The sequence below is a fragment of the Cinclus cinclus genome, chromosome 3 (genome assembly GCF_963662255.1).
Source record: "Cinclus cinclus chromosome 3, bCinCin1.1, whole genome shotgun sequence".
Taxonomy (NCBI): Eukaryota; Metazoa; Chordata; class Aves; order Passeriformes; family Cinclidae; genus Cinclus; species Cinclus cinclus.
In genome coordinates this window covers 9,861,824-9,879,032 of record NC_085048.1, presented here as the reverse complement: position 1 = coordinate 9,879,032, position 17,209 = coordinate 9,861,824, and the positions used below count along the sequence as shown (strand labels likewise).

General features: G+C 37.2%; 1 protein-coding gene across 2 annotated transcripts in view; it reads right to left on the bottom strand.

The window, feature by feature from the left end:
- Window positions 1-17,209, bottom strand: part of WDR35 (WD repeat domain 35) — a 40,951-nt gene that overhangs the window by 6,372 nt on the left and 17,370 nt on the right. For both annotated transcript variants that reach the window (XM_062488454.1, XM_062488453.1), the window contains 10 exons: window positions 11,891-12,035; window positions 10,539-10,608; window positions 9,744-9,797; window positions 7,854-7,963; window positions 6,172-6,382; window positions 5,535-5,615; window positions 5,273-5,409; window positions 3,257-3,460; window positions 1,300-1,446; window positions 108-240 (listed from right to left, as the gene is read on the bottom strand). In XM_062488454.1, the coding sequence (XP_062344438.1) occupies window positions 108-240; window positions 1,300-1,446; window positions 3,257-3,460; window positions 5,273-5,409; window positions 5,535-5,615; window positions 6,172-6,382; window positions 7,854-7,963; window positions 9,744-9,797; window positions 10,539-10,608; window positions 11,891-12,035 (1,292 nt within the window). The remainder of the gene's footprint in view (window positions 1-107; window positions 241-1,299; window positions 1,447-3,256; window positions 3,461-5,272; window positions 5,410-5,534; window positions 5,616-6,171; window positions 6,383-7,853; window positions 7,964-9,743; window positions 9,798-10,538; window positions 10,609-11,890; window positions 12,036-17,209) is intronic.

The window sequence follows — 17,209 nt, the reverse complement described above, 5'->3', positions numbered from 1 at the left end:
GGTCATACACTGCATTCTTTCTCTCATTCTTAACCCTTCCAATATGGGAAACTTTTAATAAATAGTTGGGTATAAGACAATGAACAATAAAGGTGCTTTTTGCTTACAGGGAGCAACTTATGATTCTCTGGAAGTGAGTTAGCCAAGTTTTCCAGTCCTTGGTAGTCTTCTAGCATGTAGTAACATTCAGCTAAACGTTCCTGGTTTTGTCCTTGAACATAGTACTGTACAGCATTTAACCTAATAAGACAAAAAAATGCATTTGTAAATTTAAAATCACATTATTTTAAATAGGTAACTTTGCTTGGAAAACTTTCATGGCTTGAATTTCACTGTTTTTCCAAAACTCACAAGAAGTTTTAATTTTCACAGATCATTATACTAAAAGTGAAGAAATAGTGATTCTCTGACTCGCATAAGATTAGGAAGTCAAGGAATTCATAAAGCTATATTCCCACATCTGCAGAGATGAGGGCAGACAATGGACAACTTACTGCTAAACTTCCAGAAAAGGGCTTTACTGTTGTCCTTCCGTATTTTAAAATGCAAACACCGAGACCTCCAAGACCATTCTCTAAAGTTACCTAAAGCATCTAAAACTCCACTTTCAAAATCTAATCACAGGTTTTCAGCTGCACTGTGACAATACAGTTTTAATAATGGCAATATATAGTAGAGCTGTGGAACTCTAAGACATGGGCTTAGAAGGCAACAAGAAATGGTCATGAAAAGAAATCTCTGCAAGTTATTAACTATGAAGACATTACCTCTGGCTCAGTAAGCACCTGACTGCAAAATGTGTTCTGAAGAAATACCATTGCAGGTGTGCACTGCCCTTAAAATCTTCCCTGGGTGTCCAGTCTGGGCAACAGCTGGAGACAGATCCCGGGCAGAGAACTCCAGACCTTCTTAAATATTTGTGGTTTTAAGCATTTTAGAAAATTCACTGATGGTTAGTAATTCTGTACTATTAATCCCTTTTGGGTTTTTTTTAACATTTTCTATATCCAGCCTAATGTAGCTGTATTGGTATTTCTCTTCCCTTCCTTTGAAGCCGACAGACTTCTGGCAAAGCAGAGATTTGTATCACCTTCACCCTTTAAGTAGCTGAAAACAGCTCTCTGTTGATCATATCACGGAACCACAAAGGCATGAGCTAAATCTCATTTTCCCAAAATTATCCAGTACATTGCATCCTGACTTTCCTGATATCTGTCCCTTTTCATAAATGAAGTCTTGTCATCAGGTCAATAATTTCCTTTGCAAGTTCCTTACAGCTGGTTCCTCTACAGACCGTACCATTTCTGCCGGTCTGCAAAGTAGTCCCCGATGGCGTTGTGTGCCTGTTCCAGGAGGGCATCGTCCGAGTCCCCCGAGCCCGTTCTCAGCAGCTGCAGCACCCGGAACCAATCGCCCAGTTTGATCCGCAGCCCAATGGCAAGATCTCTAAACAGGAAACAGCAGGGAAAAGTCAGACACCATGAAATAGGCAACAAAAAACTCGAGAAAAGCATCCAAAAGTATTTTTGTGTTATTAACCTGCAGTGCAGGTATCAGAGTGATCCTAGATTTAAACACTATTCCATTAAAGCAGATACTCAAGAGAGCTCACATATGTATGCACTTCCTTCTCAGCCACGCTCCTGTGTGAGGAGTTAAATGAGAGAGACAGTTGGGCCAATGTTACTTCAGGTTCCCTCTTACTCTGTTCTATACCTTTCAGTGCTGACCATTACAAGAGATGGCAGCAGCTGCAAAAGGCTATAAGCAGAAGGAAGGTGAAAGACCAAGAAGCAACAAATATGAATAATGAAGGCTAAAGCTGAGATGGAATAAAATGGATTTCAGAGAGTTTTCTTCCAGATTCAGGGTGATTTTGGATAAAGGAGAAAGGACTCAGCAGTAGTTTTTCTTTTCTATTATTCATGCATACATATGACTCACTGTGTGTCTGTCTGGAGTGTTTTTTCCACCAAACAGAATAATTCTATATTACCTCATATAAAAGTAATTCTGCAGGTGCATAGAAAATAAATGGGATAGACTTATGCTCTTCTTTTAAAAATGCCCTCAATTTACAAGTAAATTAAGGAAGGCACTAGAAAGCCAATTCAGTCAGCTAAGTAAGAGCATCTATCTAAAACATTAAAACTTTATTTGAAAAACAAATTTATTTCATTGTGATTTATGGTAGATCCTTATCAGGATTTTTCTGGTTGTGAAAGTTGAAACCAGTAAACAATAAAGTAAGTTTTTGACTTCTGCAATTCTATGTCCAAATTTCTCTTCAGCCATGTGAAAAGGAACATGCCATATCTAAAACTGGGTGTTGCAGCGTGACTGAAGTGCTTATGAGGCAAGCCCACACCCCCAAACCACCAAACTGCCATCAACTAATTAACAACATGCAAGGAAGTTTTCATTACCAGGCACTATTGTGCATCTCTCCCCAGCTCCTGCCTTCTCCCTCTGCCCTGCCACCCTGTTCCCCTTACTTTCATTCTTACAGCATGAAATAATGAGTAATTTTTTTTCTCTCCACCATTCCCTGCTGTTTTTCATGGCTCCATTAATCAAAGCTTAAAAATTTCACATATGCATAAGTGCTTCATGTTTCTCTATATTTGACCACCATCTACAGGCTATACCACACAACTGCTGCTGATGATTTCTCATTATCCTTTTTTCAGTAGAGACAGTGCTCTAGCTAATTACTTCGTGTTAATTTATATTCCTAGCAATACTAAAATTTTGCTTTGTTTGTTTTCATTCCTGAGCAAAAATTACACTGATTGGTTTCAATATTCCACAGTTTCATCCAGAGTCCTTCTGTCTCTCCAAAAATTACAGTTCATTAAAAAGGCTGTTGTTTGTATATGTAATTGAGAAGAATGTGTACTTGGCTACTAGCGCACAGCAACACCACATAAATTAAACATTATTTAAGATAGTTTGTATTTTTGGAATCCCAGTTGAAATACCGACAAAATACTCGTGAAAAAAACATTACAAAACACAGCACTACCTAGAGCAGCCAAGGTTTTGTAAACAGTTTGGAATGCACTGGTTTACATACAGAACTGGTTATCTATGGATAAACCAAAATTCTTTCTATCTGATCCTTTTATTTTTTTTGCAGAAATTGGTAAAGACTCTCCAGAGAAAACAGTCATTCCTGATTAAGGAATGCTTTTTTTTACCCCGCCTTTTTTTTTTTTTTTTTTTACTTGCTGCTAAGATGTTTACATGCAATTACCTTCTGTCCATATCCAGATACATTCTTTCAGCTTCTTCAAATCTGCTAAAATAGGCTGCCACTTCTGCTTGCTTCATGGACTCACTCTGCAGATTGCCCAGGCGCTTCACAAACTTAATGCCTTGATAATCTTTGCAACGCACAAAAGCTTGTTCAGCCATCTGCAGATCCAGCTTCTGAAGAGCAGCTTCAGCCAACAGTCGCCTGTGTGAAAAACAAACACAGCAGATGCAAAAGCAGCTATAGATTAAATTAAATGAGGAGACATTTAACTAGTAATTATTTAAAAAGACATACGAGTTGTTGCAATTTATTGTTAATACAGTCACGTATTTATTCCAAATACATTCTGTGATCTGTCCGGTACTTGGTCAAGGAGAGATGTTAAAATAATTGCTCATATTCTTCTGTTCAGCTGTTCAGGTGGACACTGGCTTGGGAGAAATGGCAAGATTTGACTGTTACATTTACGTGAAATGTGTTGCTGGTCTCAGTGCAGTTCCATTTATTTATTTATTTCTCCCTATACATTTATCACAATTTTAAACCTTGAGGGCAGTCTCAGTCTAAATGCCTCCAGCTACATTGGCCATGACAAATAAATTATCCTTCTGATCCATCTGGATGTTCCTGGTCCTGTTAGGACAGCAGTCTGGGTGAGCAGGGTTAAACCTTTGTGGAACCTTACAGCTGGTACTGCCCCACTGGTTAGTTCTGCAAATAGGGAATTCAGGCCAACTTGTGTGCATCAGGTGCTTGAATGAAGTCTAGAATTTTCTGCAAAAATAAAGGTTTTTAAAATTTGGACTTGCTGATTGACATTGTGAAACAAACTCAGTGCAGTAAGGCACTGACAAAACCACTAATATTGCTGGATTCACTGACCATGCTTAGGCAGTATCAGCTCTGCATTTTTGAGCCAATTTGAGAAGGTTAGTATCACTTAAACTCAGGTGTTCATCACTGATATCAAAGAAACCAACTGATCTTCTACACATCACCATTTGTTGCAATCTAGAAGCAAGGTCACTGTTTTGATCTGATCTGGAATATATTGGCTTTATATCCAGCACTTCTAATCCATCTCTTCTTCATAAATACATGACGTGTTTTCTCTCGTAATAAAAAAAAAACAACAACATCATGGCAATTCCAGAGCAAGGTGAACAGAATTTGATATTTATTTTGTGATTTTATGTCACTGAGACACAAACTTGCAAAACAGTCATTTTAGATTAAGTGAACAGATGGTACCAGCAAAAAAAAGCATGAACAATTTCAAAGCTCCAAAATCTTCAGCTACGTCAAGACATTTGTAAAAAGGAAGACTAATATTTTACCCTACACACTCAAGCTAATCAAATTATAGTATTACAGAACCTTTCAATATGTAACTAGCAAATCCTGTTCTTCAAAATGAACATTCTGCAAACAAAGACACAACTAGACAAAAAGGAATGTTTTTTGGGACAAACTTTTAAATCAAGGTGTCTTGTCCCGTCGTTCAGCAACTCTAAATTTAGAGCTGTGTTTAGTTTAAGCATACCACTATCTCCATTTCTCATATCACTTCTGAGATGCTGCACGGGAACACCCAGCCCTACTCAAACCTCTTATCCTACTGTCAGTCTGATGTGTTCCCTTAACCTTTAATGGTCAATACCAAATAGATAAGATTTAATTTTAATTTAACCAACTTGGTTATCTTTCCGTCAGCATTTCATTTCCTTTAAATTCCCTCCAAAACACAAAGAACACTGTATTTTGGGGCCCATATAGCACAGAACAGAAAGGTGTCCTGAGCCTACACTCTATACCCACTATCATGATACAGCACATACCTGACATTCTAGGTACTCCAACATTCATTAAATCTTAAATGATTGTGAGTAAAATGTATAATGCTTTGACTGGTTTTAGTTTGAGGCTTTTTATTTTCATACTAGATCTGTCTGAACAGGAGAAGAATAGAAAAGAAGAAAAGTTGAAACAAATTTGGCTTATAGAAGATTTTACCAAAGCCTGGGATGTGGATTGTCTTCTATGAATTGGGAAGATTCCTCAATGCCAACTTTTTCAATCAATGCTCGACTGTCTCGTAGTGACCGAATCTCAAAATTGATGATGTAATCTTTGTTAGGATGCTCTGGATTCTAACACAATGGATAAAGAAACATATTTTTATTCTTGGTGACTTTTATTTTCACCCAACAAAACAGGTATCTATCATTAAGACAGACACCGACTTCTCCTACAAAATGAAATTAATTGTACTGACCTTTAATATTTCATCCAGAAGTACAGACTTGATTTCTAAATCTTCAAAGTTGCAAATATATCCAGATGTTTGTATAGGTTCCTTAAAGTTAAATAAGTTATAATGAAATGAACTTGTTTTCTGTCTGACTAAATCCTAATCAAATCTGTTAAGTATACATACAGATACATTCTTCTCCAAACTAGGATATATTTGCACTTCCAACAAGAAACAAATATACAGTCATTAATATTATTGCCAATTCTGTAAACATAGACATCATTAAAAATCCTCATGTTTTCTGCAACTAAATTATGAGATACAGAATAACACCTGCTAATATTTAGATTCAACTGAACAATTTTACAAGTATCTCTACTAAAATTGCATTTATGTATTCCAAAGCCTACAAAAAAAGTATGCTCCTGAAAATCTTGTACATTGAATAAAAATATGACACCATTTTTATGTTTCTAGGACTGACCATTCATTCTAGCTATTTGGTCCCAAACAACAGTCCCACGTGAGTTGATATGATTTTGAGGTTTCCTGAAGCAAGTTTATATAAACAAACACTTGCAGAACTGAACAGTAAACATAAGAATAATACTATCCAAGAAAGAGTCATTAACTCGAGTGAACATACGTTGATACTTACCTCTGGATCCAAGTTTCTGAAAACATACATCCTTGTTTTCTCCATCATTGCAAACAAGTCCGGGTTGTCCTTGGCCCATTTCATATCCCAGACGTCTCTGCGCTCCAGCTTCAGCTGCTCTCCTGCCTCCTGCTGTCCCGCCCTGTCTGCAGCCCGCGAGTCCAGGTCCAGGAAGGTCAGAACCCCTGAAAGGTCTATGATAGCAAGACGGCTACAGAAAAACAAACAGAGGGAAAATAAGGCAGCTAAATGACACTACTCAAGGCTGGAAATCTGAAGTAGTTCTCTAACCTGGCACAGTATAATTCTGTAGATTCCATGAGATGCCCTCGTGTGCCAGAACCAGCACAGATCCATATGATTTTCATTGATCTGCGCAGCAGATAACGTGGAAAGATGTTCTTTATCTGCTTGCATAGGATCTGGCCCTCCAAAGGTCCTGAAATGTGCCCATTTTTATATTCAGCACTTTGAAGATACATCAGATACCAAGTTGAATATATTACAGGTCTGTCCGTCACCAACCTTTTCTTGACAAAGACTCAAATTAACAACTAAACAAAAATGGGTTTTCTTTATTTACTAGGATGCAATGAAGCAGATGATTAAATTAAAAAGTCAATGTGGTGATGCAGATTGTTAATTCTTAAAATAGGATTTCTTGAATTTCTGCAAAGGGTATTCTTCACTTTTTTCCAAGGCAATATTAAATGTAATCCAGTTAATCTTTAAAGTCCTATAAAATATAGGAAAAAATACAATGTCTAAAAGGCTACATTTGAAAAGTTACAGTTGCATAGGTCTTCAGTGAATCATAGCAACCTGTATTTACTGTAAGGTCATTTTAAAAGAATTTCTAAATATTGACAGCCTTAATCTCTGTTAAAATTTCAAGTGCAATTTAGAGAATTAACCTCAAAATGCTTATGGATCTGAGCTTAATTCCCTAGAACAAAGTCATTTTGAAGAAAACACCTTGGGTTCAAAACAAAATTAATATGACTCTGACTAGATCACACTTCCTTTTAAGCAAAAGCAAGAGATCTACACATGCATTATGAATTTTGTTTGAAATTATGAACTTTTTGTGAAGTGATTAAAATTGCCTTGCAAATTCTTGTGTATTCTCCCTTTTCTGCCAACGCTCTCTTGAGAAAAAATAGCTGTTAAGTAAAAAGCAACTTCAGTATTGGCACAGATGAAGCTCAGGAGAACCAGACTTACAAGAAACATCACCACTAGTTACAGTCTGTAACAATGGAAAATTAAATGGGATGAACAAAGTTTCCAGGCTTTAGAAGGACCGAGAAACAAAAAGAAGTCTTACATATAAAATTTCTGGTTATGACAGAATTTTGTCAATTCATGTAAAGATCAAAGGAAGGTTATGTTTGGTTCATCTAATAAAACAAAGGCATTTTCATATACACAGAGTATAAAACATAGGAGACCTTTACTAACAGTCTCTCAGAGCAATGACTGTCCAGATGGAAATAATTAGTAATAAATAAATGTTTAAGCAACCATTAATAACAACTAAAATTAATAAGCCGTTTATATAAAGTTGAAATTAGTACATAATTATTATAGAATTATAGATTTCACAGAATTGGTATTTTCACAAATTTTAGTGCTTCATTTTGAAATTGGGTATCTATGTTAAAAGCAGATTTGTAACTTACCTGGCATTGCAGTTCAAAGACAGCTGATAGGCACGACAGTCCAGGGTATAGCTCTGCACCACAGCCACACTAGGGAGGCTGTACCTCTGGATAATGCCAGATTCTCTTCCCTAGAGGAAAGCAACACTGACTTAGTGAGAGAATTTGTCTATCAGTAAACCCTTTAAAATGGTCTTAGATATATGCTGTTTTAGACAAAAGAGCTTTGGGATAAGTGACAAAGAATGAGTGGAAAGAGGGAATCATCACCCTAAAAGTTCTCAATTATGGTATTTAAACAAGATGACTAAGATGCTATAATTGACAGATCTACTTAAATCAGGGATGTTAAAACAAACAGTTACAGTCCACATCTATCCCAAAGAATTTCAGGAGCCATGAACTTCCAGACAGGGTCTACATAATAAAAAAGGAGAGGTGTGAAAAGATCCTTGTCCCACACTGGTAAATCCCCTCAAGAAGTTCCGTATGGCAGCACCAGCCCAGGTCTGAAAGCAGAACAGTTCTGCTCATGTGGGGTTGTCTGCATACCAACAAGTCCCACAGGTTAGTGCAAGACCAGAGCTAGATTTAAAACAAAATGCTATAAAATGCACTGGTTATTCACAGGCTTGAGTAACAGAAAGCAAATCTGAGTACCAGTGTGGTTTATCTTTATTTTGCTGAATGAAACACCCATTCCTTGTGTCAAGACATCCCTGAACTGAAATGATCACTACCATTATTTTCTTGTGGGGTTTCTGTTAAGTGAACAACATGTCCTTGGTTTGCCTACTGTTCAAGTCTTATGTTGGAAATGAGTCAACATTAAATTTCAAAGGCACGGAAACTGTATTCCTTCTTTTTCTTTTTTCTTCCCCCAAAGCTGTCCCTAAAGTACTCACCATAAATCACCATTTTTGATTTCTTAACATATGCATACCCTACAGACTAAAAAGCAGACTAGTTCAAAAGTGTTAGAAAATGGAACCACTATCATGTGCATTCAGCTTCTGCACATTTATCCAGATCTGGTCTCAAAGGCACTTCCTCTCATTCCTTTCCTTTTTAAAAAAGTCACAGATTAATTACTGTCAGAAGTTCATTTTCTTATTCGTCAAGCAGTGACAATCCCACAGTCACCTATGAACCATCACACTTCTTTTGTTCATGCTTTCTCCCATGACCCTCTGGTTTTGTAAAATCCAGTCAAAGAATATTAAAAAAAAAAACAAAAAAAAAAAATTCACACTGGAATTAGAACATGAGAAAACATCAAGGTCTTTCCTGGAAGGTGGATAACAGGAAGAAACACTGTGCTTTCTCTCTCTTTGTTCTGTTCCATTAGTTTGCTTTAAAGCCCACATATAAGTTTGTTCATCTAATGAGATCACTTTCCAGCTCGGAAAAAAAAAAAAAAAAGGCACCAGCTCTATGACATGATTGAATACCTTACACATCTGTATAATCCACAAGTGTATTCATCTGTGTACAGTACCATGCATTATACCATTAATATGTAAACACACAAACTTTGCAAATATTTGTGTCCAGAATGTGCTGTCTCAAAAAGACTTCTCAGGACTCAGATTACAGAATTAAGTAATCTGAGAATTACAGAGTTAAGTAACCTAGTCTTTATAAAATCCTATGGGTAAGTATTAACTCTGGCAACTTGTCCCTAATTAAATTGTAAGTATTTAGGGAATTAGCCCTCCCAAAGAAAGAACCCAGGTTAACAGATGAAACTGTTAAAGTTACCTTTGACGAAGTTTAGAAAGAGATTTTGTCTGTATAAATTCTAAATTCAGAAATGCTTTGAAATTATGACTGCTTATGAATATATAGAGAAGAATCTTATGCCTGTAAGCACAAGAGGCAATTAGGATTTGTGTTAATCATGTGTCTTACCACAAGTAGTATCTTATCAGATGCTGTTATTGCACAAATTGGATCTCTTGTTCCCTGAAAGTAAGCAAGTGATATCAGTATCAGTTTTACTGCAAAGGTAAGAATGCCCTGCTAAAGAAAGAACATTACTTAAATAAACAAGATATAAGTGTCCACATGAAAAGGGGGTATCAAACGTTGACAGCATACAGTCTGTGGATAGTTTATGGTATCAGTAGCCTTTGCTATGGGAATCATGACAATAATATTAACAGCTTCCTTTATTGTCTGGCCCCTCCCTCCAGAAAAATAAGAAATCCAAAATGTAACAGGTGTTTAACAGAAAACACATGAAAGCACCAATCCCTGACTTGTGGTGAGGTCTGTTAATTAATTTCAAGTATATTAGAAAGGACAGCCAGCACTTGCGCACACACAAGAAGTGAAAATGGCCAAAAATATTAGAAAAGATCACCAGGTTTCAACAAAGTTATGTTTTGTTGAAATAAGGGGAGCTGCTTCTGACCAGGAAGACAGCAGGTGTCTATATATGCAATACACACCCAGAATATACTTTTTCCATGTTCCCTATAGTTTGCTGTATATTTCTAGTAATACCCAATGACAGTAACAGCACCAATCAGAGGGAAGAAATATAACACTTATGTACAAAAGGTAGAAGTAAAAGAAATTTTAAGTACAACCACTTCTACTAATGAAAATCTATGAAAATAATAATAAAAAAAAACCCCACTAATTACTGCTCTTTCAAAGTACCAGAGACACCCCAATAAACTAGTTCAAAACAACACTCACTTCAAAAGCTCTGCTGTAATCAAGGTGTCCATCTCCAGACCCTGGAGAGGTATCATCAATATGATAGATCCTGTAGAGAAGGAAGGTTAGAAGAAAAAGTGAGTCCAAAGAATGGATCATCTTTGATAGCATTGGTATGTTTGATCCTTGGAGAAGAAACCACTGGAACTGGAGAAGAGAATAAAATCTATGCCTGTTCTTATGTTCAAAAGCATCCCCTTTGATAAACCTGCTTTGTATTGATATAAAGATATGGCAGTTGCTTTCACTTTTACAGCCCCTGATGGTTTATTTCCCTATGATCTGTAAACTTTCATCCTATAACAGTAAGTTCCTGCTGTTACAGTTAAGTGTCCTGCTGAAAACTATCAATCACTAAGTTATCCTTTTCAAACATGCACTTCCATACTTCCCCAGGATCTTCTCCACAATTACGAAGAGCTTCACCTTCACATCCACAAAAACTTATGTATTACTGTATTATTCAACACTTACAAGCTCTCTCTTCTGCCTTAAAAAGTAGGATTAAGAAAGATTTTAGAATGCTAAAATCATCATTAATGCTGAATTACAACTATTTACATTTTTCAATATTTTTATCAATTTATAATCTTGTCCAAGGCTAGGACATCCAGGTCCTAACAACAACGTAAGTTATTGCACCATGTACAAATAATTACTCATTATTCGGGATATATGGTGACAGGAGATGGCAGGTTTATAGAAAGATGTTATAGTGTAGAGATAATATGGAAGAACACACAAAATAACTAAAAAGAAAACCATAATGAAGTTGCAAGCTTTGTGGTGGTGACAGAACAGTTAATGCCATAAATGAGCACCTGGGAAGGAAATATTTTGGAAGCAAAACGATGTTGACTTTGGCTTGTTTAGTTAGAGAGGATAAAAGTCCATACAGGATTAGTTGTCAAAGCCACAACCAGACACAAGTGTATTAGAGAAGTGCCAGCTGGACAGACTGATCTTACAGGCAACAACAGACAAGAAGCAGTTAAAGTTATCAGAGGGAATAGAGCTGCCTGGAAACTAAGAGCATGGAGGAGAAACAGGAGAGGGGTAAAAAGGCATCAAGACACACAGCTCCGTAAGGAAAACATGCAGCAAGCAAATGGAGACACTGAACAGAAACTGATCCAAAAATGTCTGAGCCATCCGGGTAACAAGCACTAGTTTTGGTATACAAACCTAGTATTTCATCTTACAGGCCTGCAAGTCAACAAACCTGATTAGAAAAATTAGAAGACAAGGGTTTGCATTTTAGACATAGCAGAATCCACCTTATCAATGACACCAGAGCAGAGGAAGAAAAATGACAAAGCCTGAAGACAAACCTTTCCCTGCCTTCTTTCCTGGTCCGTGCCAGCTGATTGATTTCCATGGCTGTGAGCTTCTTGGCCACCCGATACTGCCAGACATAAAACGTTTCTTTGGAAGCTGCAATCACTTGTGTTTTGGTCATTGTGACAAACAATGGCTCTGGTACAAAATCCAAAGAGTTGCAAAATTAGAGCAGCAAGCATTGGAGCAGATGCTGATTGGTACGTTTTTTCCAAGATGGATGACAACATACACCCATACATTAAAAGCCAAAAACAACAACCAAAAAATCTGCCCACACACAACCTAAGAGCAGTTTTCATTAGCTGGTAACTGATTTCACAGGGGCATTGTGGCCTTGTCCAAAAGAATAGAGAAATTATTTACAAGTTCTGAATTTACCACTGACACTTTCTTCCCTGCTATTTCAGTAAATTTTCATGCGCTGATGCAGAAAACATCAAATACATAGAGACAAACTTTCAGGTTAATGACCAGTTCAGGAGCATCTCGAATCTCCTTAACAATATCTATTAAATACCTCCTTATCTGATATATTTAAGGTTATTCAAAAGCTGACAATCTACATGAGATTCTTTTTCTTAAAAACAATTCATGAATTTTAAGTTAGACAAGACCTAGAAATGCTGTTTGTAGCTTAGTTAATAGCTAGGCCAAATATAAATTCTTTATCTGAATAACAACAAAATAAATATTTTGCAGACTGTACAATTAGTCTTACTTTATTATGGCAAAAAATCACAATATAAGAATGCAGGATATTTTTTTTACTTCAGCCCTAAGCCCGCTTAGAATATGTGCATAAATTAAGTATCTCATTCCTGCTGTTCATGCTCAGTGAAAGAAAAAAAAAAAAAAAGAAAAACAGTGAAGACATAGAAAAATGAAGAAACTTGGTATGCAAATCAGCTAATGTCTAAGTTCTACAAGTGTATCATTATGATACCAAAAAAACTGAGATAAATTCAAAAGAATTATGCATACCAGCCTGGTAGTGGAACACTGAGTCATGCAGATAACACAATGTGAGCAGAAAATAAAATTCTTCTACAGTGCATCTCTTTTTTTTTTTTTATTTTCTCCCTTTTGTATTTTAGCATAGAACAGTACTCTGGAGGGAGCTATAAGCCTGCCACACAGAAGAGCAGTGCTATAAGGGACAGATGGAGGAAGATTGGTTGAACAGATTTCATTTCTTTGAAACCAAGAGGATTACATAAGCTACCCAATGGCTGCAGAATACTTTTTAGTAAAAATGTCAATACTGGGCAAGAAGGCTTAGTGATGATGCTTAACATGAGCAGCACAGTTCTTCACATTATATGAAACTCAGTGTATTTCATGTACTTTTAACACATTCATTTCAGTAATTAGTCACATCCAAACTGAATTATACAGTCTTCTGTTTCATCAAAAACATCAATAAATTCTATGTATTTGCTCTGGTTTTTATTATCTTCCAGCTCTATGTGCCATAACAACCAATGCTTTTATGCTTTAAAAAATGAAACATGAGAATCTCCTGACCTGTAAGGGAATAAGGTTTGCTCAAATCACAACATTTTTGTACTAAGCCTCATATTTGGACTCAACTTAGTCACCATTTGAGTACTTGTGGTCCAAGACAATGTTAAACCACATTGCGCTGCCAACATCTGAAGCCATGGGTATTCCTCACACTCACGAGGTGACTCCCCCTTTCACTTACAGCTTCCATAGAGCCTAAACTTACTCAATTGTGAACACCTTGAAATACCTGAGTCTGGGAAAAGAAGCTGTTAACATAAGGTCTGTTGTGATCCAGAAACAAGATGGCAAAACCATCATGCATTATCCAGGGGACTACAATAAATTAGGCATTTTATGGACATGCTAAGCTTAAAGTGACTGGTACTGCCAAAAAGCACATAGACACCAACCCCTGACACCAACATTTTTCCTGCCACTTCTTTCATATCAGCTCTAGCAGCAGCTGGACAACAGAATAAGTTGGATCAGTTCATTCATCTAACTGACCTCACAATTAAATAAATAAAAGATTACATTAAGTTGGATTAAAGAGAAAATCGTAAATGCTGGAGCAGGCAGGAATGAGCAGCCAGCACGGAGGGGAGGGCCTTCCCTTCTTTGCAACAGCAGGCTCAGCAATGACTTGGATTTAAAGCAAATGTGAAATCGCAGGGCACAGCACACAGACACAATCATCAGGATCAGATCCATGGAAAGCCACGTCTGGAAGAGCAGCATCTCCATGTGGGAACTGATGCTTTTACAGAACTGTCTGTATAACTTCAATTGCATAAAATTAGGACACATGGCATTTTTTTTCTAGAACTGCTTTAGCATTTTATATTGATCAGTCACTGAACAAAAAAATCACAAACAGAAAAATCTGAAAAAAGAAACTCAAATCCAAGTCTGGACTGGACACCATGAAACATTTCTTTACAAAGCAGGTAGTCACACACTGGAACAACTTCCTGGAGAGGTGGTCAGTGCCCCAAGCCTGTCAGTGTTTAACAGACATTTGGACAATGCCCTTAGCAATATGCTTTTGGTCAGCCCTGGAGTGATCCTGGACAAGACTGATCCTTGTCAGTCCCTTCCAACTGGAAATATTCTATTCCACCTTCTCACCTCAGAGCCTTCCACACTGCACTACGCTCTGCTCCTAAAATATTTTCCTTCTTGCATAACAGCATAAATTCAACATGAGGGAAGGTTGCCCCAGCCACTCCAAGTCTGGGCTGTTGCTGGGCAGAGAAGGAAAGAATGACATTTGTCATTCCCTAGGAAAGACAATAGGCTCATTTCAATCCCTTCAGGCTGAGGAAGATCTAGAATCCCTTTCCAGGCAGCTGGTTTAACTACTTAAGTTTCCTTCTAGTGTAGGGAAATACTATCTGATACAGCAGCACTGATTTACCAGCAGGTGCTGATCACCTGATTATCAGTGCTCTTCACTGAAAACCTGTTCTCTGTCTTTTAAGCAAACAGATAAAAGTCTGGAGGAGGCAAGAGATTTGGACACTCCTCTGCTCAGCATTTCCACTGCATAGCAGCATTTCATGCTCAACATATAAACTTCTTAAGACTGCTGAGTTCTTCTGGCTGATTTTCAGATACCCAACTTCTGTATTAATGTCTTAATACTTAATTTTCAGACATTGAAAATATGTGGGGAGAACATTTAAACAGTTGCTTTACTTTTCAGGTGCTGACCAAATAGTGAAAAGGACTAAACAAGCCATCCCCATCAAAACAACTCCAGCATGTGAAACAACTGCCCTTTAAATTCTTTCTGACCCTCCTTTCTCTTCTCACCTCATTTCTCTTCACTGTTGCTTCATAAAGCCTCCTCCCTGAAGGAAAGAAACTTTCTTTCCTATATACCCAGGAATCTCAAATAACCTTCTACAATGTCTGCATTTCATCCACACACACTCCATCTCACTTCAAAGCTGTTAGAAAACACCTGCTTCAGAGTCTAATCTTCTTGTAAAAATATAGACAGAAATCAAATGTAATGTATGACTACGTTAGTTCAGCACAAGAAAAAGCTGAGATGCATTCTAGTCTATGAGATAGGATACACAAACAAGAAAGACAAGTAATCCCACCTAAATCTCATGGAAAGGAAGCAATCTGACAGACAGACACAATACTAAACTGTTGTTTTCATACAAGTCTGTTACAGGCTGTTCCTGAGAAACCAGAATTAACTTAGTCTAATCAATAAATCTACCTACTTGTAGAGCTTGATTCATATATCTCTACAAGTGTTGGCTCACAAATGGAAGAAAATGTTAGGCAACAGCAGGGACATGACTGAACATGTTGGGACATGTGGGACAACTCATGAACAACCACAGCTTACAGAACACAAATATTCAAAATCTGTTAAAATATACATTAAAAGGATCAACTAAGCAACAGTAATTCAAGTGCTTTTCACATGTAGTTCAGTCATCCCTGTTAAGGCATCCAGGAGGGAGAGAAGACACCTGGTCATGACTCCTGCTCTGCCTTTAATCCACTTGTATGTTGGTCAGGCTGTTGTCTTCATTTCACTGGGTGCTAACACACACTTGAAAGATAACTCAACATTTCACTATGTCAGTGCCCCTAAGCACATGTAAAAAGATGATATAATCCAGCCTGAGTGACCTTTTCTTAGCAGATACCATCTGCTGTGTTTCCATTAAAAAGATATTATATAACAAGATATTTAACCTTCTGGAGCTTATATTTAGTTATTCATCAAAGGACTTTAACAGAAAGCCTATGAGCTGTAAAACAAGCACAGAAGACACTGTGTTGTTTAATTTTTGTACCAGAGTAGGATGGAATGCAGTAATGTTAGACAATGGAGAAAAGAGTAATTTATGGGCTAGCAAACACAAGATATTGTGAAGACCCTAAACACAAGGCACAGGAAGCAGGGGAAGCAAAATGCCTTTGGACAAAATAAAAAGCAGCATGAGGAACAGCTGAAAGTGTAGCCACCCATCAATGTATAAAGAAAGCTGAAGTGATGGCCCTTCATCAGATAATGACTGATTAATCCTTTATTGTCATCATTAGCAGAGACAAGCATTAGAAAGCTAATGACATAATTAAAAATTCAGCAGAATAAAGAAAATAATCACTTCTTTTTTTAAGCCTTACTTGAGCTACCGGCTTAGAGCCCAACAGCATAGGATTTACATCTCCTGAGGGTGACTCAAACATAGCATGTCAATTATTTTGTCATTAGGAGTATAGTGCTTTGTTGAAACAGTATTATAAAATATTATAAATTGACAATTCAGACAAATTATGTCTTAAAACACATTCTCAGATGCATCATTTAAATGCTCTGTCAGTTACTTAGTGTCCCTACATGAGCAGTCTTTTTCTCCACTATCCATCTCTTACCAGGACAAAGTCCAAGAGTCTTTGTCCAAGAGGCCTGCAAGGCACCTAAGTCTCAAGGAGAAGTAAACCCTTTTATGCCCAGTAGACCTCCAGGTGATTCCTGTTCCAACAAGGGCAGTCTGCTAGAAACCACACATAGTGCCTGTTCAATCTGCAGTAATTACAGCCAGTCAAAAAATATAGCTTAGACTTCTGGTTGTGAAGAGAACACACTCAAGAAAAGGCAGGAGCACACGGATGCTGAGTGGTCTGTTGAGGACATTCTACAACATAAGAAATCATTTTTCACCAGCATTTATGAAAATTAAATAAAGTAACAACTTAAGTGTATTTAAGCCACTCTGAAAGATGGCACTTAGTAGTCTGAAACAAGTACAAGAATTCAAAACAAAAAT